General features: G+C 43.0%; 1 protein-coding gene across 6 annotated transcripts in view; it reads right to left on the reverse strand.

The window, feature by feature from the left end:
* Positions 1 to 25072, reverse strand: part of SYN3 (synapsin III) — a 191732-nt gene that overhangs the window by 127907 nt on the left and 38753 nt on the right. For all 6 annotated transcript variants that reach the window (XM_077178502.1, XM_077178503.1, XM_054631625.2 and 3 more), the window contains 2 exons: positions 16967 to 17058; positions 5336 to 5492 (listed from right to left, as the gene is read on the reverse strand). In XM_077178502.1, coding sequence (XP_077034617.1) covers positions 5336 to 5492; positions 16967 to 17058 — 249 coding nt within the window. The remainder of the gene's footprint in view (positions 1 to 5335; positions 5493 to 16966; positions 17059 to 25072) is intronic.

Raw genomic sequence — 25072 nt, forward strand, 5'->3', positions numbered from 1 at the left:
CTCTTCCTCACAACCAAATCCAAGCAAGGCACTTTGTGCTGGAGGGCAGGAGAGCTGCTAAGGGACAGTGATTACAAGAGGGTTTGAGTGTCAGACCAAGGGAGTAGAGTCCACTGTTAATCAGAACTGACATTTATAGTGAACCAAGGGCCCCCAACAGCCCTTCATGAATGATGAAGAGAGAGGGGTTCATCTGCCTGTCCCTGTCCCGTCTACCATGAGGTCTGAGGGAGGCCCCACTCTGTGAGGGGCAGTATCTAGAGAGCAGTATGACATCAATGGGGACAGCAGCCACTGGCATTTCACACACAAGGAAGAACATTTGTTATTGTCCCCACCCATCAGCATGAACTTCACCATCATCACCACTATCACCATTATAAACCCTTTTACCCTGCAGGGTTGTGCCCAACCAGACACAAAGCTCCCCATGGTAGGACTGAGTTTTGATTTCTGTTCAGGTTCCAAAACCTTGAGAGAAGTGTAACACATCACAGCAAATTCCTGCTCCACTTCAGCCATCTGTGAAGCAAGCAGACCATTCTGTACGTTCTCTGCAGCCTCCCTGTTCAATCCATCATTCATCACACAGAGAAAAAAAAATCAAAACTATAAGGGGGAAACCTAATAACCATGACAGAAAATGTTTTTGAAGTAGGGTTCATATACCAAAGAGAGTAAGAGTGATGCATATCCCAGAATCTCAGGAGGAGCTTAGACACAGCCCTGCTACCCCAGTGCTGAACTGGCATGACTTGAAGTGGTTGGACTGGCAGCCACATAAGAGAATAAAGTGTTTGGGAATTGGTTCCTGCTGAGCTGGTAGATAGATCTGAGTTCTCCATTGACTCCTATTCATAGCGTAGTTTATAAATTGAATTCAGTTTCCAAGCCCCTCAGAATCAGGCAAAATCAAGTTAATTAATAAAGGTCTCCACCCTGGGCCAAGTAAGGACAGATTTTAAGTCTTTGCATGAGTTTCTCAAGTTGCCCATCAAAGGTAGGGATGTATTAATCTTGAAGGAGATCTCTGTGTCACCTAAGGGAAGAAAACAGACATCTAGGGAAGAAGGGAAAGAAAAGAAAGCTCCCTTTCTTCACAAATGCACTAGCAGCTTAGTCTTGCATGTTCTGAGCACTTCTGGGCAACAGCTGGAGCCAGTAAATGCACTAAATCACAACACCAAGGTTACATTGCAGATAGAGAAAGGTACTGAGGATGTTTTCTGCTGAGTAGCCCTGTTAAGGCTTCTCTCCTGGTTACTGGGCTCGTCTAAGGACTCCAAAAGAATTGCTACATAAGAAGTTGAAACTTAATTTGCTGGTGGAGAAGAACAACCCCTTTGAGAGTTAAATCTTGGCATGCAGTCACTGTGAAAAAAAATTAGGCTGCAAGGTGTGTGCCAGACCCAGGCCAAATGCTGAAGAGGCAGCTGCCAGCAGATTTGCAGACAAATGCAAAGAATCCTTTTCCTGATCTCGTAGTTCAAAACACAGCATTTAAAGAAAATCTAGGAAACATCAAAACGCAGCATATCCCATCACTAACACCACCACCACCCTCACATGCATCAGCAGATAAGAGGAAAAACTCCCAATGTAGAATAATTATTGTTGGCAAGGAGGGTATTGATGTTGTGAAAGGAGGAGAGCTTGCTTCTCTTAACTACTTGCACTAGCCCTGCACATTCTAGAAAAGAAAAATAAAGCCCTGTTTTGACTAGCAAGGTGAGCAAACAGGGCTTAAAAGTTAAACACAATGAGCCAGAGACAGAGAGAGAAGGAAAAACACTCTGGCTGAGAACAGCCCATGCCCCTTGCTGTGTGTGCATGCAGCCCTGGTGAACCATGGACATTGTGATGTTGAGGCAATGTACAGTTATCCTGGGAAAACAGCTCAAACAAAATAACTGGAACAATTGTGCAGCTGATAGACAATGTTCTGACTTGCTCCTTTTGAAGCATACAGCTCTTGGCTGTTGCTGAAATAGCGAGTGTTTCAGATGAGAGATTCAGACATCTGGGAGCCTCGTCACTGGGCCAAGCCTGCAAAAAGATCTGACTTTGGTATTGCCCCTCATGGGACAGTTTCCTCCCATTTTCTCTTTTTTTACCAGTTCTCAGGGACAGGATGTTGACAAAGAGACTCCCATGTTAAGTGGTGCAGCAGCCTCTGAGATACCTGATAACAGAGCTCAAGTAACATTTCCCCATGCAGATGGGTAGGAATGTTGTTGTCAGCAGCTCTGCTAGATATAACCACACCTTCCACATGCTGGCAGCAGTTCTGGCTTTCTGTCTTTCCACTGGTTTTAGTGAGATTGCATCCAGACCACAGATAACACATGGGGGAAGGCAGAGCCTGGTTTAAGGTACCTGGAACACGCAGGCAAGGGAAATGCCTTGGCCTGACTGTTTGGAGAACAGTTACATGCAGGGAGTCTTTACAGAGAAATTAAAAGATCCATTCAGAGCATCTTAAGGCCTTTCACACATTTTGAAAGTGCCTAGGTCATCAGGGAGCCTATATCCCTTGACAGTCAATAACAGTTTGGCTAGGAGTCCCTGGACTCAGGAGGGGACTGTCAGAAAAACTTCATGTTTTCTGCTGCCTTAAAGATGCAGAAGTTGCTTCGCAATTACAGACGTTACCTGCATGCAGTGTGAGTACTACTCTGAGCATTCTTCCCACTGTATTTTGGACTTCAACTTAGAATTCTAACACAGAAATTACTATTGGTCCTTGAAGCAATGTGCTTAGTGTGCTTGTAGTATTATTTCTCAATAGTTCTGGGATCATCTTAGATTTCTTAGATGTTTCTCTCAGAGTGTGAGACTCCCTGAATACTTTTTTCTTTTCTCTCATAAACATCTAATTCAAACTGTGCCTGTTTTAATCTTAAAAGAAATTTTTGTATTGCAGAACTGGAAACCTGGAAAACGTCATTAAAAATGGGGCTGCATGTTTGAGTAAACTCAAAACCAAACTCAGCTGATTGTAATTAGAGTTGCTGAGAATAAAATGTGGTTGCAAACTGCCAAGGAAAAGCAGTCTCAATTTCGTCCCCCTCCACAAAATCATAAACATTTCTATGAAATGGAACCGTTTTTGGAGAAAATAAAAAATGAGAGTGAAAAGCACATTTCCCAGGGGTATTCAATTTCATTTCTTCATGCATCTCAACTGTTTTCTAGATCCAAAAAGTTTCCAGTAATCTTTGTTATGCAGATCCCTTATTTCAAGATGCTTGTTTTGCAATCAAAGTGGAACGTGCACCAAAGTGTCCCTATCTCTCACTTCCCAGCTATCACAAAACCAAAATTTTCTGATTCTGCTGCCAGTGAAGCTTTTTGCCCTCAAATACCCCCCTGCAATCTCTCCATGAGCTTAAATACCATCTGAACGTTTCTCATTCAATGCAATCTTAGATTGCTGAGCACATTGCAATCACTGGTTTGGGAGTGATGGGTGTGCAGGGGCAGCAAGGAAAGGAGGCACTCTGAAAACCTGTTTAAATTGTTTGCAAGTGGTTTCCTTGACTCCTCTGGGAAGGCTGTCTGTGCCAGCTGTATTCCCTGTGAGGAAAGCATGGCACAACCAGACCCAGAGTAGCTAGAGCCAAGCTGCTGGCAGAGCCAAGTTCTCCCACACTGCCTTTCCAGCACTGCTTTTTTTTTTTCCTTCCTTTTTTTAATGTGCTAAGTTTGTTTGTTTCCTTTTATTTTAGATGCCTAAATATAGGCCTTTCGCATCTTGAGGCCCCTTCACACCATCAGAAACATAATTACAAGGCATGAGTTGCAAAGTGTCAACTAAGCCCTGACTGACTTCACCCCAAAATCAGATGGAATTGACCACATGGCAGTGTAAATGTGGAGGCTTTTTGTCTGGTCATCAGGGCCAATGCACTTGTGTGTAGGACCAGCTGTCAGAAACAGTGAGGAGGTACTGAGCCTGGAACTGAAAAATCAAATGGAAACTGAGGTCAAATGTGCATTGCCCACCTATACAGTGATGGCAAAGTGAGATTGTTCTCACTACCCTGATTATTGCACGACAGCATTGTTGGAAAAGACAAGATCTTTCTTTTGGTCTCAACAAACCCCACAAATGTTGTAAAAGGGGTGAAAACTGAAAAGACTCTGTTTATTACACCGGTACCATTTTAGTAAGAAATTACTTAAATCCAACACTGCCCAGTCATGCAAATAAAAGTCTGAGACCTCATCTGGACTTGAGCTACCAACCAACGCACTGAGGACCACTAGGATATTTATTCCAAGGAGAAAAACAACAACAAAACCCCACTTAATTAGGCGATGAGGAAGACAGCTATCATTTGCTATAAAAATTCCATCTCACCCCAAGCTCAATTTGTTCAATGAGTAAGGGAATTCCTGAAAACGCATCTAAAAGTTTTCCATGGAAAACTTTCATATTGGAAAGCCCTATCTCCTTCTCACATCCATATAGCTGTAGTTTGCTCCTTTGAAGAATGCAGGGAAATTTTCATTCTGGAAGCATCAGTGATCAGAGAACATATTTTGGGACAAAACTGCTCGGAAAACACATACAACAATTCCAAAATGGTATCAGGATCTGACTTCCTCCTGCAGGTGCTGCCATGGACAGCCTTACTCTTGTGGCTCATGGCCAAATTATCTCTCCAACTCTCCTGCTTCTGCAGCTACAGCTGCCTTGGAGCTGGTCATAGAAATCGACTGGGGATTTGGGGCTGAGAAAATACAATGATAATATTTTTCAAGGTTTTCTGAGATTCTCATGTGAACTTGACAAAATTTAAAGAATGGGTGAAGGGAGCTTCCAGTGCAAAATATCAAAATATTGCCCTGCCCTCATCAGGAGCTGACCCAGCCTAAGTCTTTGCAAGGTGCAGTATTTCAGGTTTAATGAACCAACACTTTATGATAATACTGCATTTTGGTCTGAGACTGTTGCAGAACTACATGTGTGGTGATTTGACCCTGACTGGACTGATTTTCTCTACTTCTTCCCATGTGGGTCCTTCCCACGCCTTACAAGAAATCTAGGTGCTGCTGCACTATCAGCTCTTGGTGATCCTTTTGAGTCTGGGACAAGGGAAACATCCTGCTCAGGGTGAAGAAATGGCATCTTGATACAACTAGAGGCTGATAAAGAAGTAGTTCTGGTAGATTTTTCCTCCAACGACTCCCTGGACTCCTAAGGTTGTTTAGATTTTAACCTAAAGAGACCAACTCCTTTGAAACTCCTGGAAGGTGAGCTGGGCTTTCTATTGGTGCCAGAGATCTCCTGTGCAGTGCTGACACGCAGCAGAGCTGGATCATCACTTACCACCCAGGGCTTGCTGCAGAAGTTGTAGATGGAGTAGAGGGAGTTGACTGTGTGGACGCCGCCGTACTGGAGGCCGATGATGAGGCTGCGGAAGTCTTCCCCCAGAGCCATGCTGTAGGCGTGCTGGCGGATCAGGACAAAATCCGGCTTGAAAGACCTGGAAGAGGTGAGGAGAATGGTGTTTTACTTTCAAATGCTCCAGAAGCACTTCTAACCACTCCTTGTTTCTTTACCATCTTCCCTTTTCTTTTCGCTAACACATGTTGCTCTTCTCTAGGGCCTCTCAGGGTGTATTGCTTGTGTTATAATGTAACAAACCCAACAAAACCCCCTAGTCGTTTGAAAAAAAGGAAAAATCCAACGTAGCTGCAAGTGTGAGAGCATAGAAACAGGCCAAACAGATTTTCTGCAGTTTCCATGTCACTCAGGCATGCACAGGAACAAGCCACAAGCAGAGCCAAGGGTCATAAATTCACTGGTGGGGGGATTCTCTTTTCTTTCTAAAAGCTTGGCCGTACTTGGCAAGCTCTTTGCAATGTGCAACGCAGATGAGGGAGCAAGTTTGTTTCCTGACGATTGAGCTCTGTATTGAAGCAATGCCCAGTGGGTGGGAAGATCATAAGGGATTTCAAAAAGCTCTCATACACATCCATACATTGACACACATTCCCCCTTTAATGAGTTTACTACATACGCAGCACATCCCAGGCTCTTATGGCTATGAGTCAACAAGTGAAGGGCAGGCATAGCAATGAAATTAATCAAATGAGTAGAGCCCCTCATATTCTGCTGTGACTTGTGGCATGGACTTCCAGAATATTATTTAGCAAGACTGGAGCTTGGACTCCTATGGTTCAACAGCAGCAGCCCTCAGCTAATGCACAGGAAAGTGAGGCCCTTTCTAGGTAAGCCAACAGGCCATGGATTATCTTTCAAGCAGCCAGATTTTATTCCTTGCTGACACTCTGTCTTCAAAGCCATTCAAAAATATCTGGAAACAGCAGCTGGAAATAAATGGTTCCCAAAATGGAGCCCAGCAGTTCATTCTCGAAGGAGGGGGCTTTTCCACGGAAAGAAGGGATTATTTTACAAGTTAACAGAGGTTGCATCAAGGACATTGAAAAATTTCCATGCTGTATTAAAGATTTTCAGAGAAATGAGCTCTGTAACCAGGTCCCATTACCTCACTACCCTCGAACATTTTCCTTGCTAAGAGACTATAATTTCTATCCTTTGGATGTATGAGCTGGAAATACTTTGGGTTTATAGCCCCTATTTATATTTCCATCATTCTGGCAGGGAAATGGTGACTCTGGGCCAGATTGTGGCAACAAACACTGTACACAAACCCCAGCACAGCTTTGTTGTTTTAAAGCTGTTCATTTTGTTTGTTGACCTTGGACTTTTGTTATCACCCGCCTGACACACGGTGAGGAGCATGCTCAGCTTTTGTGATGCAAGAGGCCAAGCTGTAGAAATGTTGTGATTCCCTCCCATGGAGGTTTTTTAAACCCAGGCATGTTCCCTAATGTACTTGGCACCAAAGGTGGTGCTTTCCTCCAGCAGCAGGATGCATAATGAGCACCGTGAGGGCTGTGCTATCGCTGTGCAGCTGATTTATGGACCTCCCTGGTATCAATGGGGATGAGGCAAGTGGTGACCCCCGCTGAGAAACAACAAGTGAATACAAATCTTGGAAAGTCTGAGCTGCTCCATTCTGCTGGACTTGCTGTGTAGAAAGCACCCTGGAGGCAGGCACAGGTCCCCAAGAAGGATTAACCAGCTACTTAGGACCAGGACTCAGTATCTGTGCTGAGTTACTGAACAGCTGTGGTGCCTGAAGAGGCAAGAGCTCTGGGCATGTCTCTCTTCATGCAGCTTTCTGAGAGGGGGAGGACACAGAGTGGCTGGGAAACTGCCTTCATTGGCTTTACTTTTGCCAGCCAAAATCTCAGGAAAAAAACTCTTGTCTTTTCAGATCCTGGCAAAGAAAGAGTTTCTCCACTTCAAGGATGGACACAAGAATACAGAATTAATGTAGAAAAGCCTATTCTCAAACTCTGTGTCCTGTAGGAAGGCAGCGCACTCTCTCATGCAGCAGATGAGGAGTGAATCTCTAAAGCGAAGGTGGACACTGAATCCCTGTTTTGAGCTGTGGAACAATGTGAATGTTCCCATGGATACTGAGAACAAGGCAGTGGAGTGCCAGGCCTGGGACTAGCTGAGAATAAACATCAGCTGAAGAGCAGCAGAGCCTGTACAGAGAAACGGAGACCAGCGGCAAAATGAATAACAATCAATAACATCTCTGTGCAGAAAGCAGCTCCCCAGCCTGCTTTGGGGTAGAGAAGATAATGACAACAATTCCTGCTGGGAGGTTTCATGCCTTAAAGAGATCTCCTATTTCTTATTTCTGCATAGAGCCATAACTCTGGCTTGCTTCCTGGTCCTTCAGCTTTTCTCACTGAAGCACAAAGAGATTCGAGGGCATGAAGAAAGAACACAGAAGAATGCACTATTTGCATCAGAAATAGCATGATTAACACATTAGATCGTCTCCCTGTGCTGAGCACTGGTGAGGCCACACCTCGAATCCTGTGTTCAGTGTTGGATCCCTCACTGAAAGAAAGACATGAGGTGCTGGAACATGTTGTAGTGAGGTGGGGATTGGCCTCCTCGCCCAGGTAACAAGGTATAGGACAAGAGGGCCTCAGGGAGAGGAAGAACAATGGCCTCAGGTTGTGCCAGGAGAGCTTTAGTGGATATCAGGAAAAATTTCTTCATGGAAAGGGTTATCAAACATTGAGACAGTCTGCCCTGGGAAGTAGTTGAGTCACCACCCCTTGAACTGTTCAAAGGGTGTGTGGATATGGCACTTAGGGGTGTGATTTAGTGGTGAAAATGGCGGTGCTCATTAATGGGGGATCAATGCTCTTAGAGTTCTTTCCCAACCAATTCTGTGATTGTCAAAATACTTCTGTATGACCCCTTCCGCAGTGCATAATCATTTGCAGCCAAAGGGTGCTTTATATTTCAGCACCATGATGGGTGAGAGAGCTTTTTTCTGGTGTTGTTGGAGAAGGATGGGCTCTCCTGCTCTCTTTTTAGAAGACTGACAGTCTTACTAGACACTTTGCCCTTTGTGTCAGTAGAAAAAGATCTTCCCAGGACACTGAAGATGACATCCTCACTTCGGGTTCTGGCTACCCTCCATTATTCTAGGAGACTTCATTCAGCTTTCAGATACTTCACAGGGATCAATACACTCTGACTAAATTCCCTTCCAAAGCCTTTCCTATCTGGCATGACAAAGAAAAGAAGAGAACTGCATAATTTAGCAAAATGATACAACAAGTTTTGCATTACTGGCAGTTAATGAAGCCTTCAGGGAAGCGTCTGAGGCACAAGTCCAAGCCATTAGAGGCTGCAACTTTTGCCCAAGAAGTGCAAAAAGTCCCTCCAAATATGCAGTGCCTCAGGTGTCTGACACCTAATAGAAAATGGCATTTACAAATAGGAACAAGTTCTTTTTGTGCGTTGCTTCAGTGTTAATAGCATTGTTATTAAATTACTGAAAATTAATATGAAATCAATGACATTTTGCCTTATCTCAATGTTAGATTTAGCATTCTGTTTGATGCTTTATTAAAGTGGAAAATATGCTAAGAAAAAAAAGTCATTTCAGTCAAAACCTCATGTCATATTTTCTACAGAAAGAAATAAACCTTGTTGAAGTTATTCAAAGAAAGAAAAAACATATCTATAAATAAGATAACACAGAGCTGATTTGAGAAAAAAAAGAAAGCAACATAGAATAAAGAATAATCTCTCCTTACTCGGCTGGAAGAGAGAAGCAGGGTTTTTTTTTTAAACATTATAATAGAAAATGGCTGAGTAAAAAACACGGGAGGTGTGGCAGATTAGTGCAGCAAAAGCAGCAGGAGCCAGGAATCACAGTTGCAGTAGGACCAATACCACTGTAAGCAGATGAGGACAGCCTGGAAGATACTCTGATTTGCTTCTCAACCACAGGTCAATGCTCAGCTAACCATTAAATCATGTCACACACTCTCTGAACTGGAGTCTGGCAGTCTCAATAGTCTGCCATATATTTTACTTCTAAACTGATTGACATTGACAAGGAAAATCATGTGGACTCAGACAAAGCCTGAAAGTAGTAACAACCACACCTGCCAACACCAACTTGCCTTCAAAATGCTTGTGATCCTAAGCTTTTACAGAAGGTGATCCAAATACTTTCCAACATCACAGAATAAGGTCACAGAGTAATTTAGTTTGGAGAGGATCTTTGGAAACCATCTGTCCCAACGCCATGCTCATTGCAGGGCTAACTCTGAGGTGACAATAGGATGATTGCCATTTGCTGGAAGAAGCCTTAGTAAAAACCCATGTGGAAAGGAGACAAATTATGGCAGGATTGATAAAAAAAAAGCTGATCAAGACTGAAACAATGTACTAAAGTTTTGAATAATTCTTGTATTTAGTCCTGGATTAACTAATTATTGAGTGCTCTAGACCCTGGAGGCTTATTCCTTATTGGAAAGAATTACTGTAAGTGCAAAAAGGGTCAGGGAGTAGTTTAATATCTGAAATGTTCCCCACCCTGGTCTGCTCAGAGTGACTTTTTCTTTCTGGCAGCTGCCTGCACACCAAATGTTTTCCTGATAACTGTCAGCATCCTGCCTGCAAGTCGGCTGGGCGCCAGCTGCCAGGGAGGTGAAGGGGGACATTATTCATCTGGGACATCAGCAAACCCCAAGGGGAGAAGCAGGCCTCCAAGCAGCTGTTTAGCAGCAGGAGCTGAGGTGGAAGTAACTGAGAATAAATGCATAAATCATCACACTCCGCTGTCTCTTCTATTTTGTACTTCCTGCTAAAAGAAAAATTTAAAAAAAAATTTAAAAATTGAGGACAGGAAGAGGCAGGTGAAGAGAGGGGAGATACTAGTGAAAAAAACAATGCTAGATCATCCCCCATATGGGAATAATTCTCAGTTTATAAATGTTTACTAGAGGTGTTAAATTCCTTCATATGTAACTGCAGCTTGCCAGGGTGTATACTCTGTTAGACACCTCGCCCCAGCTCATTGTCTCTGCAGGGTATTTCAGTGAGGAAAGTGGTCATTTGCCACAGTGGTCCCTTGCCTAAACTGAATTTTCAAAATCTTACAGGCTGTTACACACACTTCTCCATTACCTTTATGGATTGCTATGCCATTGATAAAAAAAATATTGCCCAAATATTTCTGTGTAAAATACATAGCACATACTGTACTCCACCGAGTGGCACTTTCTGCAGAACTTGGGAGAACCAGGCGTTCAACATATTTTTCCATCTGGCTGCTAGAAACCTAAACTTTCCCTATCAGTTTCTGCCATTTTTTTCTCCTATTTGCAACTTTACAAAAAATTGCAGAAATTTGGTTTGGAAGCAGCAAACCAACCAACCAACCAGCCAACCAACCAACCAACCAACCAACACAATGACACCCCACCCCCAACCCCCAAAACAACAACAACTAGAAAAATACACTTTATAGAAGACCCTAATTAGGGTCAAGAGTTAAATTAAAAAAGGCAGGAATTTGACAATGGCTGGAGTTCATCTTTGGCACAAGCTTATTGGAACATGAGAAGCTGGACAATGACCTACTGCCTACCAATACTTGTTACATCAGTGTCCACCAACAGCAGCTACTCCCATGACCTTCCTGCGCATTGTCCCTGTAGAAGAACTACAAGAAACCATCAACTCTTGTGAACAAATTGTCCTGGAGAGATAAGAAAACATCCTTCTAGCAACGTGCAACTACTGTGTGGTGAGCAAGCATGGCCTCTGTGGAATAGAAAACCTCCATGCCCCTTTCAGGCAGCTGCTTCTCAATGGACCTTTGGGGTGAGTGAACCTATTGGGATGGGACAAATGCAGTGGGCAGAGGACAGTGTCCTCACTGGGCTTTAAAGATCTGGCATCCTGGTGCAGACAGATCTTTTTTAGTCAGACTACGCATCTCCTGGAGCCTGCAAGCTCTGAATAGCAGGGAAACACCTGTGAGTTGGCCAGTTTCTTCTCTACCCCTCCCATGTAAAAGGATTTGCCTCCTGAAGCTGTGACTGTACTGTAGCTTGCAGTGTGAAAATATGCTTAAAGAAAAAAAGCACTTTCAGTGATTTTGGGAATGGTGATTCAACAGGCTGCTGTCCTGTTGTCACAGCACAGGGAATCATAGAAGCACTGAATCAGCTGGAAGCAACAGGAATGTCAGTGTTAACTACAGGAATGAATGGGCTTGTGTGGAGAATTCACTGACCCCACCACGGCTGTGAGCAGCAAGGGCACATCATCCAGGGTGAGCAGGGGAGACACACACCTTACACACACAGGCCACATTCAGGGAGGGCCTGTAGGGCTAAACATCATTTCATGGCAGAGATCTTCCCCACAGCAAGGCTTTGTCCTGGGTGCTGTTCCTCTTTCCTTTGCTGATATTTTGGACACCCCTCTACACTCACCAGGGCCATTTCTCCTCTCAGGGTCCTCCCCACATCAGACCCTGGGCATCTCCTGTCCACCAGCTGCTGTCTGTGCTGTGGGGCTGCATGGAGCCTGCATACCACACTCTAAGGGGTATGGCCACCACTCTGATAGGTCCCATGCAAACATGAAAATGTGCTTTCTCTCCTGGATGATTGGCCCCAATGGCAAAAGAGGAAGCTCTACAGGGAGACAGGAGATGAGAGCAGTCTGGTGCATGATTAATTTATATCCTTAAAGGTCTGAATTGCTCCCAAAGACATTAGTATTCCCCAGGTAAAAGAGCTGTCCAGATTTTCAACATATCCCTGCCTTATATCTAGTGGAATTAATAGCTGAAGTCTGTTGAAGCCCAACAGTCAAGCATTTAATTGAATACAGAACCTGAGATCATAGTTTGGGAGTCTAAATGTTGCTGTCAGAAACAGACACAACCCAAATTTGCATTTCTACTTAGACACTTTTATAATATCATGAAAGCATAAATGCATCTCAGAGTGGGTGCAGTGCCAACACTAACAGCCTCTTTACACTGCCAAAATATTGATATGAAGGGCCCTTCAGAGGAATGTGAAAATAAATTCCCCTTCCTCCCATCTAACCCCAGTAAAAGTGACGCAGTCCAAGAGCTTTCTAGACTAAATTAGATTCCAGACGGTTCACTCTATCTCTTTCTGTTTGTGTGGGTAGACCTGTCCAAAAGGAGGTTGTGTATGCACTGGGAGGAGGATGAAGAATCCACCCAGGTGTTTTAAAAGTAGGCATGAACCAACACTTATTTTTACACACTCTTTAGTACTCCAGTAGTACTTTGCACACAGAAATTATTCTATTTCTCTGTTGTAAGAGTTGCTATGTCTAAGTTGGAGAGGGATCCTTTGGGATGAATAAATACTACCTCCTGCTTCCCATATTTAACTTTTTAATAGGGAAGGTCTGCTGCCAATTTTTTCCAAGTAAGTGCTGGGGTAACAAGGACCCCACCCCACCAGTCCAGGCTGAACCCAACGCTGCTCCCAGCGCCCAGCTCATCCCACCAGTGTCCTCAGTCAGGGCAAGGGTTACAAGGCACTGACATAGAAAAGTGCTTGCTAGAGGCTGCACAAGATACTTCATGGCCAACTCTCTGAAGGAAATGTGCTGAACAGGCTGATGGAGCCTTCACAAACCATGGTGGAACTGGCACAGAAAACACAGATGCAGTTTTTTAGATTTGTTAGATCATAGCCTCTGTCTCCAGTAGCACATTTTGCTGACACTATCTCAAATCCTCTACCCCCTCCTACAGATGTGCAGAATGTAGTAGCTAAAAAAGAGAAGTTGGAGACCCAGAACATTGTTACTGTAAATTTAAATTCTTGGAGCCACATTTGTTTTAAAACTCAGGCAAGCAAAGTAATGTCTGGCTTCAGTTAGATTGTTTGCTAACTTACTTGTAGCTACTTATTTCAAGATGCACAGGCTAGAAGTCATGTATATGTCCATGTCTTTGCTTTCTGTAATTGCCAATAATATTTCTAAAGCATATTTTTTTCTTTTTTTAAAATTATCCTGAGTCAAAAGTGGTAAATGGAAGGCTTTAAGGACAGTTATACCTTCTTACTAAGGGAATTAATCTTCCTGGTAAAAGAACCATAATTGTTTCCTGGTGCCGTTCAAATCAGTTGACGTGGGGTGTGGAAGAAAGCCTTAATTCCAAGGTGTCAGAAAATACCAAGTGATCAGCAGAAAAAAACCCTTTGGTTCAAACTTTGCTTTACAGGTGCCATATGGTATTTCCAGTTTACAGAAAGGACTAGGAGACCTGCTCCAAAATGATGGAATTTAATAGGCTAAGAAATTGTTAGATAGCTTATCAGTAAATGTAATGTCAATTTGGAGAGGGCAGCCCAGTGGTTGCTGAATATGAATATGAATTGTTGGTCTTAAGAAATTTATTATTTCAGTGATTTAAATCTACTGGTCTGTAGTATATTCACTGTCTTTCCCCTAAACTGCTACATTCTTTTGCTCTCCCTTTGAAGAGGAATGTGAAGTAGGCAGGGCTCCTGCAGGAGGGAATCCCAAACTTGGTTGTTAGCAAGATGGTGTTGTATTTATCTCCTTATAAATTGTCAGTGGGATTTCCATGATTCTGGGAATTTGAAAAATATGATGAGTACTATATTTCACCATGTAGAAGCATTCTGACTTTTGACTGAATGTTTTGCTCAATTATTAACAGAGGACAAATAAGTGATGGAAAAAAGGTGACAGCAGCAGCAGGGTTGGTGCACACATATGAGTTGAAGGTGTCTCCCTGTGGCTGGGCACTCTGAAAGGTGTCTGCAGCCAGGCAGGACATGGCTGTGGATGGGACTGTGGGACTTGAAGGAAGTGGGAAGAAGCTGTACCCATGTGGATGGGTTGAGGTACCTCTACACAGCTCAGTTCCACAATTTGCTTTCTAAAGTGAAAAAGAGTTTTAATTTCTATACCTTCTAGGGTATTTCTGGGAGTGGCTATGGAAGTTGGCAGACCTAAGATCTTATACTACTGAGCTGGGCACAACAGGGTCATAATAGCACAGGCTGTAAACAAATATTTGCTGGTTGCAAGGATTATGGCATGTAGCATATGCTATATAAAATGCATATCCAGACAGGTATATAGTTACCAAATCTGCTTCCCACAATGAAAATGTGTCCTTAAACATGCAGGAATGAATACAAACAAAAAAAAATCCCTCCTGAGCTAATGCCATTCAAAAACCCACGTAATTCACATATAAATATCCATGCAAAAATGGTAGCAGGAATACCTGTGTGTTCACTGTGAGCAGAAACATGAACACCATGCCCCAGACAGTTTTGTAAAATAAATTTTGTCTTCAGTTTCAGTTTAATAGCTCAAGATCTTTCTGCCAGATGTATGAATGGCTTTGGGAGGAAAAACACAGGAAGGAAAATGAAGATGTGATCAACCTAGGAAATGGTTCTTGGGAAACCTTCCAGCACCATGAGCAAGCGAACACAGGAGTGCATTAGCACTGCACACTGTCTGATGAGTGCTCCAGCGGCTGGTTCATGGGACATAATGCTTTGTTTCACTCAGAAACAGACAGGGAGAAAGCAAATGCATGTAACAGACACAGATTTAAAGGTTTTTAGCAGAGGCTCGTGAAATTTTACCAAAGAACAAATGGAGATTTGTGGATGTACTAAGAGAGATGTCAAGTCCTGAAATGAATTGATGGACCACAGTTGACAGTGACATGTTTTGCTTTGCACTGTTTGGACTGGAAATGAAATTTTGAGGAATTAAACAGAGGCCAGCATGCTGTTCTAATAATCCCTTTCAAAAATATCACTGCATGCTACATTATGTGTCTCTACCTCTAACTTTGAACTAGTTGCAAACAGACAAAAGCACTGATTAAATATGTCAACAGTATTAAACTCAAAGATCCTGAATACACCAAAATGTGCAAAGGAACTGTACAAAAAGAAGCAGGGTGGCTAAAAAAATTAATTTGGAACAACAATGAGATTTCAACACAAACAGAGAAAAGCTATTGTATCAAAGATGAAATGTAGAGTTGTAATGACAGGAACCCATAAAGATGAAGGCTTCGGAATAATAGGGTGGAAGGTAATATTGTTGAAGAGGCATCCTACACAGATGTGACACTATTCTTTACATTGAACTTGTAAAGATGCATCTAACATTAGCTCCAAATTGCTGTCACTCTGGAGCTTGAAAGAAGGGGAGCAATGCTTTTGGGAAATTAATTAGATGTGTGATTGGAGAAGCATTGCTTGGGAAAAGAGTCTGCTTGCAATGAATGCAATTATGAAGTAATGCTAGTAGGACAGAAATCCCCATCAAACAGAGATAGGTATTACCTCTGAGATATACCACAGGGCATTGCCAGAGCACTGGCACATCTCCCATAAAGAAAACAATGCTATTTCAGGAACAAATCAGGCTACAAGAATCAGGATCTTAGAATTACAGAATAGTTTGCATTGGAAGCGACCTTAAAGGTCACCTGGCTCCAACCCTCTTGCCATGAGCAGGGACATCTTTCACTAGACCAGGTTGCTCAAAGCACTATCCAACACTGAACGCTGCCAGGCATCCACACCTTCTCTGGGCAGTCTGTGCCCGTGCCTCACCACACCCACAGTTAAGGATGTTCTCCTGGTATATAGCCTAAATCCACCCCTATTCAGTTTAAAGGCATTCCCCCTTGTCCTATCACTACATGTCCTTGCAAAACTCTATTGTAGTACCCTTTAGATATTGCAGGTCCCATAAGGTCTCTTCTTCTCATCTCTAGGCTGAACAACTCCAACTCTCAGCCTGTCTTTACAGGAGAGGTGTTTCAATCTCCTGATGGTAATCAGGGCCCTACTTTGGACTCACTCTAACAGCTCCACATCCTTCTTATGTTGGGTGCCCCAGAGCTGGACACAGTGCTTCAGGTGGGGGGTCACCAGAACAGAGCAAATGGGTAGAATCCCCTTCCTTGTCCTGCTGGCCACACTTCTTTGGAGGCAGCCCAGGATGTGGTTGGCTTTCAGGGCTGTGAGAGCATACTGCTGGCTTATGTCAAGCTTCTCATCCTCCAACACCCTCAAGTCCTTCTTCTCGGGGCTGCTCTTGATCTGGTCATCTGGGCTTAGTGGCTACTGCAAGGGCAGTCCACTGGGATCAGGGCCCAAGACAGGCAGGCTAATGAATTGGAGCCACTGTTTAAAATGAGGGTTAGTTGACAGAGGAGAGAAAAATCAAGGGAGAAGACGATCTGTTGTCCCTTTTATTGGGAGACTGGAGGCTAAAAAGAACCTGAGAAGGAGGCATTTGCTGTTGCATGAAGGGTCTAGACCAGAAACAATGACTGGCATAATGTGCACCTGAGACCTCATACAAACCCACCAGAGTCTGGCCAGTCTTTTCACCACTTCCAAGAATCCTTGAAGCTACCAGCATTGTGCTGCCCATTTCACATATTTGTCACACTGTGAGGCCAACCTGCTTGCCCCAACACTGATCCACAAAGCCCAGTTTCCAAGAACAGCTGGTGCTCCTCACCTGACCACCTTGGTGCCATTCCTCATCACCTGCATGTCCACCATGCAGCCACCCATGACGTAAGCAGCCAGGTTCAACTCGGAGAACTCTGCCTGGAATGGAGCAAAAGGACAAACTGTTACTCAAGGGTGGCAGAAACACAAACACACACACACAGACGCAGAATTTTCTTTGTCTGGAATGTGCCTTTCCTTCTTTTCTTTTTTTTTTTTTTTTTTTTTTTTTTTTTTTCTGTGAGGCAACTGGAGATCCAATTATAGCTGGTTTTCCCTGAGAGACTGTAGAAGTATTTATGGCAGGAGCCACTTGGGGTGTGAAAGTACACAGGATTAGACTTATTGCAGTAATAAGTACTGAAGGAATTAAGAATGAGCAGGCTGAAAAATGCACACAGGAAAGAATAATAAAAACAATAACAATAATAATGAAAAGATGTTAGGTCATTTGAATTCAAATTCCAAGTTTCCACTTGGAAACATCCATTTAGAATTATGTCTGAGTTGGCTGTCATGCCACTGGCCAGCTATAAACCTAATACAAAAGATTTAAACCTTTTTAAACCTCATTATGTTGCAGGAAGGTGATAAGCAGAGGTCACCTGATGTGATTTGCTTACTAAGTTTTTTACTATTAAAGAGTTAGCAGAGCTGGGTAAGTTATTAAGAGAGCTGCTCAATCATTAAAACACTTTGTATTTTAAGAGAGGCATGACTTGCAAGGCTGAAATAGTTGGCAAGGGATATTTCAGCCATGGGGAGCAAAAGATACAGGGGTGATTATGATAAATGTAAATAAACAGGTTTCAATTTTTGAGGCAGAAAATTTAGTCTTCTCCCTTTGAGCAGTTTTTTCCCCTTCCTTTTAAGGCCTTTTTTCAGCCTTAGTATGATGAAGGCTGGGCAGGAGTAAATTCGTCTTCTAACCAGTAGCTGTCTAATACCAGAGCACTCAGATGGTGCTGCTAATACTTATGACTTTATTGAGATCCTTGTACTGTTTAATGTTCTTCTGCTACTTCTATTAGTTGGAACCAAAAGATAGTGCCAGGAACAACTTTTATGCATTAAAAAAAAAAAAGGAAAAAAATGAGTGTTTTGTCCTCATGAACTCATGGAAAAAACTTGCCAATGGAGAACTGGTGCACCTGTAAAGGCTCAAAGGCCAGACGACAAATGAAAAAATAATTTCCAACTTTCCTTTTAAAATCCATGTAATTTTAAAGCAATGGCTGTGGACTGGTGACCCGATGATGTAATGAGATTTCATGTCTGCAGCTCGGCGTAAACTTTTTAAAGCAACACCCTTACACGATCTTACATCATTGTAACTCCCAATTACAATAAAAAGAGGGGGAAAATTCCTATTGCTGAGAAATAAATTCTACTTCAAACACAAACACACACACAGAGACATGCTCACAGGGAGAGATTGGCAGTGGTTCAGGTGACTGCCTGGGTTTTACTCATGAGAGATTGCACTGTGTTGCCTTGGCCACAGCCATGCTTCTTCAGTGACCCTATCAGATCAGAGATGAGCAAACATGTACCCCTGAAAGGCACCTGCCTTTTATACATTTGAAAATCTCAGGAGACCTAGGGAGAGAGGAGTCCACCTTGGACAAACTCAGTAAGATCAGATGCTTTGGGCACCATCAGTGATCTCCCCAACAGGTCATGGCAAGCTTGCTAGTTTACACATTAGCTCCAGAGGCTCTGTGGACTGGGGAGATGAAAGGATGTTTTTTCCACCTCTGTGTCTCCATATGCCTCAGAGATGTCTCACTCTGAAAGCAGAGTGTTGTCGAACTGGACCTCCAGCTATTGTTGCTGAGGAATGCATCATCTGATGTGAACACCAATGCAAGAAAGGGAAGTTTTAGGTCTGTGTTTTCATGTTTTTTATGCTTTTCTCCCAAAGTTTTTTCCATGATGGTTTGTAGTAAAGTGCTTAACCCTCCTCTTTGCTGGGAGTGAAAATGGGCAGTCTTAATTTGATGAAGGACACTTGCAGTCTGACTAAGTTGGTCTGACAGGCGTTTCCCTGAGGCAGTCAGGCCAACAAAGCTGTGCTCAGACACCTGACCTGCAAACAGGCCTGAGAACCCCCCGAGCTGGTGAGTACTTCATGCCAAACTGCCAGGACCAATTTCAGGCCCTGCTAATGTCAAGAGCCAGAAGAAAAGGAGAAATCCCCTTTGGCAACCATTGTCCAGGGAATGCTGGCAAGGAGAGAGAAGTTTAGAGAGGGTCTGGGGGATTCAGCTATCTCACTCCCAAACGTCCAGATCTACAATCAGAGCTGAGGGACAATCCTGACCTTTGCCTGGCATTCACTTCTGCTTTAACAGACAAAGTTAAGGAATGCTGCTCCTTTCATGTAGCTGCTTTGTTCTATCCAACAGGCCGCTGCTAGCTGGCTTTTGGAAGAAGGCTAAAACCTTCAGTCAGCAGAAATTGTTTCCTGTTGATTTTCCAGTGCTCCCTGTATTTTTAACTTTGTGGGTTTTGTAGCCCGATGACTTCCCTTGGCTGGGATTTCAGCTCTGAGATCATCTCCAGCCTGAGTTTACCTTGCAGACAAAGAGGTCTTTGAAAGCAGCCCATGCAGATAGAGTGACAGGTAACTATGCATAAAACAGGAGAGCCCAGCTCTCTGTGGCCTTGCAGAGTCATTTGCATTAGGAATCATGGAATAGAAGGTGGCCTTGCATTAGCCTGATGGTGTTTTATACTTTGCAGCAGTGCCAGTGGCTGCAAAAACATTCAGGGCAAGAGCAAACCATGTGTGACAAACGTGACACAATCTGTCTTGAAGAATAATCTAATAAGACTGTGGGAGTAGAAATATTTCATACCTCTGTGAGGCTCAGATGTGAGATGATGCCCACAGCTACTTTGATCACAGTTCTGTCAAAAATGCCTCCTTCAGGTATTAAGAATTGGAAGACTCTCCAAATCATTTCGACTAAACCTTAAGGTACTCTCAGTTTCCATCAGTGTCCTCTGTGTGCTGGAGATCTTTTTGGTGGGCTATTTTAGAGTGTCTATTTCTGTTTCCTGATATTAAAACAGGAAGATATTTTCATTTTCAATCATGCAATAGTAGAAATGCCTGGCTTGGTAGCTATGCCTGTTAGTGATTTAGGGGAACCATGTGTTCAAGGTGTATTTTAAGCATTTTTCACAGAATAACAGAAAGCTGTGTTGGAAGGACTTCAAGACATCACATAGTCTTTCTCTCTTTTCTAAGGCATGACCAGCTCTGCCTCTGCCATTGTGTGCTGATACTACATAACCTTCTTCTGTCTTCCATAGATGAGGAACCTCCGCAGGGAGTCTCTACCTTAACAACAATGGAAAATTTTCCCAAAGCCCAATCTGAATCTCTCCCCTTACTTTTAAAGGCAGCAATTTTTTTGTGTCCATTACTTCTTTCTGCAGAAACTGAAGACTTATTTTATTCCTCACAGACTTGCCCTTCCTTTTTTTTTTTTTTTTTTTTTTAAGACAAAAGTAGTCCCATTCTTACAAGATTTTCTTGCAGGTTAGGTGATCTTTTCAGTGAATTGATCAGAGTTGTTGCTGTCACAGGGATTTTCTCTGGCAAGTCCACAACTTCCTCCATATGTAAAATTGCCAACCATATGCTTGAGTAGGGATTTGTCATACATGCAGCAGTGTGACTATTTTTTAACTCATATTCTGGCTGAGATCCACTGTAATCCTTGTACTGCTTTGTCTGGCCTACTGACTAGCCTGGTCTGTGCCATGGCTTAGGCACTTGGGATGAGGAATTGCTACTGTAAAATCAAATCTCATACATTCCTCATGGATTTTATGCCTTATTTTTTGGTGGATCTTCCAATATGTACAAGGAAGGGCCCACATCAGGCTGCATTCCTAAAGCAGCACATTTCACTACAACCATTACAAGCATCCCATGGGGAAAGTAAGCAATCCCTAAATCCTGCACAGGCAGAAAGGTGGGCAGATAGTTTGGATGCCTATGGGATGAGGGCTGAGGCTATGTATGCATGCAGAATTAGAGATTACACATCCTGATTCCTCCTGTCTTTTCCTGAGACATTTTCCCTCGGGCAGGCACCCTCCTTCCCACCTTTCCCCAGCACTAGGATTGCTCTCTGGGAGGAAAGAATGGAGAAAGTCCATCCATGATGTGAATATTGCTTTATGGCTGCAAGAGCAGCTTCCTCAAGTGCTCTTCACAAGTCCTGAAGCTGGGATGATTCTCCTAGGCTAGAGATAATGCTGGTGCTGAAGGGCCACATGCCTTCACCTGTGAGAACAACTTTTGGTGCATCAGCTCTGATGGCATTCAGAATTGTCTCTTGAGTTTTCATTTCAGAAGTTATGTGACTACCTGAAAATTTAAGGTCTAGAAAAAGCACATTTCTAAATATTTTGATCCCAGGAAATGGCTCAAAACCATGAACTCTGTAAACTTCCAAAAGCCAATGAAAATTAAAAAAAAAAAAAGAAGATAGTATTCATTTAAGAAAATAATGAGTTTAAAGTAATTCTTGCTAGTTCTCCCTTTATTCATGGTTTCTGAATGCTTGCATGTGGCAAGCTATGAGAACCCTGTTGCTGTTCTTGAACTGCTTTCTGGCATTCAGCTGGAAAAAACCCCAAACCTTAAACATATAATGAATAAAAATTATAGTGTTGTTTGACAAGAGGCTAGTTTTCCTTTCATCACACACAGACCTGTCAGCCTCTACCTTTTGAAAGGACTATTTTACACCACACATGAAAATACCTCTTCAGGGCGGGAAGTACAATGGAGCTGGAATTCATGATTTGTATTACAATTATCTTCTGTGACTGCCAAGTATAACTTTTTTCCTGACAATGCTGCCAATGGAGTCATAATCTATACCACAAGACTTTTCCAGAAGCGTGTACATAGGAGTTCACTGAATAATCATTCCCTGAAAATAAACTGAACAGTGGGAACAAGTGAATGAGCTGTGCAAGAAAAATGTGTGTCAGACAGACAGAAGGACCCACCTCGTCACAGCAAGGAAATGGTAGGAAGGAGAAGGGTGAACAAACATCAGGGATAAAAATGTAGATAGACCTTTGGGCTTCATGACTCCTCTTTCACACTTTTCACCCCACTCCACCATCAATTAGGCAATGCCAGGAAAGATGTCTCTGAACATATTAAAATTCCTATGGGAAATACCTGCAGGAAAGGTACCCTGAAGGTGGGGGACCCTCTCTAAGAGGTGCTGCTTGCTCTTGCCTGCTGTGTCCCTCATTGGTCTGTGCAGGGCACAGGACTGGAAAAGCCCATCAGAACCATAGGGTTTAATCCCTTGCTATGCTTGGCACTGTGTCATGAAACCCTTACCTGCACCAAGTTATTTACTAAAAGCATTCATGTCTGTTTTATGCTCTGTTATGGCAGGAGAAACAAACTGAACTCTTTCAGTCTCCTCTCATAAGCCAGATCTCCATGGCCATCCCAGTGACCCTGCTCTGCACATGTCCTGCTTTGCAGACATCACTCTTCCAGACGGGCATCAGGGGTCCCCCTCATCTGCCCCCCACCCTCAGGGTCATGTCTGTCTGATGGGTCTGGGGCTGTCACGTCTCAGCCCCATCTCTCTCACCCTCTCTGCTTGTCTGTGGGGATATATGGCCATGAGGCATTCCTCTGGGGCATGGGGCACGTTTCATGCCCAAGGGGACCCCACACAAGGCATGTAATGATCCAAATGGAAAACCTCCGAAATCCTCAGAGCACACAAGGTTTAGTTTCCTCTGGGACAGCACAGAGAGGGTGGGGAAGGAGGTGCTGAATTAGTTTCTCTCTAATGAAGAAAAACATCTGACAGAGCATAAGGCCTATGGTATAATTCCTCCTCTTCCTCAGTACACTGTGGTTCCTAATGCCTCCTGCCCTCTGGCCAATGAAGAACTGAGGAGATAAAAGCAAAATTTTTTTTTGGTGAGAGACTAAAAGCAATATGGTCCACTCCTGTGGCACTTTAAGATTCTTCTTTAAGTTCAACTTAGCCTTAGAGCCATTTATTCAAACTTATGCTTTTCATTTCTAAAAGAACTTTTTTAGTATTTGTATTTCTAGAGAAAAGAACTAGAGATGCATACACTGCAGATCTGAAAGCTAGAAATCACCAGAGAAGTAAAAGCAACAATGTGGATCAAAATTTAAGCAGCTTATTTTTAGCATAAAATAAGAGATAGTATTTTTAGACTCAGCTGTTCTCTTAAAGCTTAGAGCTTTACCCATACTGAGTAAAACTTAAACCATCAGGGTTTTGATCAGAATAGGTCAAACAGATTTTCACTTTTGGATCAGTGTTTCAATCAGTCTCATGAACAGTTATCATTGGTACAGAAGTGGAAAAATACCCAAACAAGCAAAATGTAATCCAAGCTGCCTCCAAAGAAAAAGAGGCCATGACTCAGGGGAGTGCTTGAACTGGCTTTACACCACCAAAGCCTTTCACCTCCCTCCCTCCAGCCAGCAGGAAGAAAGCAAAGGCTCTGCTTGCCCGATTTCACTAAATGGTCGACAATAATAAATCCTTCAGCCTTTAAAGCATATTATAAATATGATTTCAGTGTTACACTGAAGATCAGAAGAGAAGAAACAAAGTCAACAAAATTAACAAAATGTTAATTTTAATGAATGACGGGAGAGTGGTGTGCACACTGCAGTGTCCTTGCCAGCTCTCTCCTCATCCATTGGCACCAGGTGATGCCCACAGTAACCCCTGTCTCTTCCTGGGAATAATGGATGTGAAGAACTAGGGCCTGGGCTTGCTAGCAAGGTATGCAATTCACTCAGTGCCAAAGAACCAGAAAACCTTATTGGAGAGTCCATGAAACCTATTTTCATACAAGCTGAGACTTGCAGAAGCAGCTCCCTGAGTAGCAGGATGGCATTTCACAGTCTCTTCCCTGTGTATTACCCAGTGTCTAACATGAACTGGATTCACCTCTTGCAGAAACTTAGTACCTTCAAACATCTGCCTGTTTCTGGAATTCAGCTGAAGTGAGCCAATGCGTTCCACAGAGCTGGGTGTGGGGGACAGACAGAGCAGGACAGCATGATCACAAATGTCCTGCATTCCTCAGAGAAGATGGGAGGCAGCCTGGGGAGTTGGTAGGGGTGTACAACCAGATTAGATAGCTGAGAGAGGGAGAGACACTGCTGCTTGCAGCACTCCTGCTCCATTACAAATAAGTGATGTCAGGCTTTCAAAAAATATCACCTACTATCCTGTTCTGCTTCCCCTACAGATTGCTAAAATGGCTTGCTTAGAAAGAATTAAAATGTAACAGAGATGGATATGAAAGAGGAGAGAAAAAGTTCAAACCAGCTACTGAACATCCTGGAAGAATGGCAAAAGAGTTAGCATGGGCAGTAAAAATAAGGCAATGGCTTTTTCCCAGTGTGGTTTTCCAAGAGTATTTAACATTTGGATATTTCCTTTCATTGCTTTCTGCCATTCAAACTTCTTTGTTATTTAGCCTTTCAGATCAAAAGTGGTTTTTTTGCCTATAAAATCTAAAAAAAGTTCCTAAGGCAAACTGCATTTCTGGCTGAGTTAATAATGTGTGGTTATCTGATACAGGATCACATGGAAAAATGAAAAACTAAATGAACTTACTGAGCAGACTAAATGCTCAGGGTTCAAGAGGTGCTTAAGAATCGAAGTCTCTGATGGAGAGTTTATTCAGAACTGAACAGCCAGGTTAAGGCTTGTGCACCATGGCACAGTCTGTGTGCCACGTGGGGGAGAGTTACAGGAGTGAGGGCTGTGAGCTGGGAACTCACAGAGAAAGATGTGGACCATGTTGATGAACACAGTTATTTTCTTTTTTATTTTTTAAAGAAAACTGTGGAAGAACATTCATTTTTCAGGTAGAGAGGGTCAACATTCAACTTCAGGGGACCAGTTCCCACAACAGCTTAGGCTCCTGGACTGCTTGAGGAAGAGGTGAAGTTAGGAAGGTTCCAAATAAATAGGGTAGAAGCAATGAGTGAAAATTAACTATCAAGAAATACTGAGCAAGGATGGATGGACAAAATAAGAAGGGAAGAAAAAGC

Source organism: Agelaius phoeniceus, chromosome 5, assembly GCF_051311805.1.
Source record: "Agelaius phoeniceus isolate bAgePho1 chromosome 5, bAgePho1.hap1, whole genome shotgun sequence".
Lineage (NCBI taxonomy): Eukaryota > Metazoa > Chordata > Aves > Passeriformes > Icteridae > Agelaius > Agelaius phoeniceus.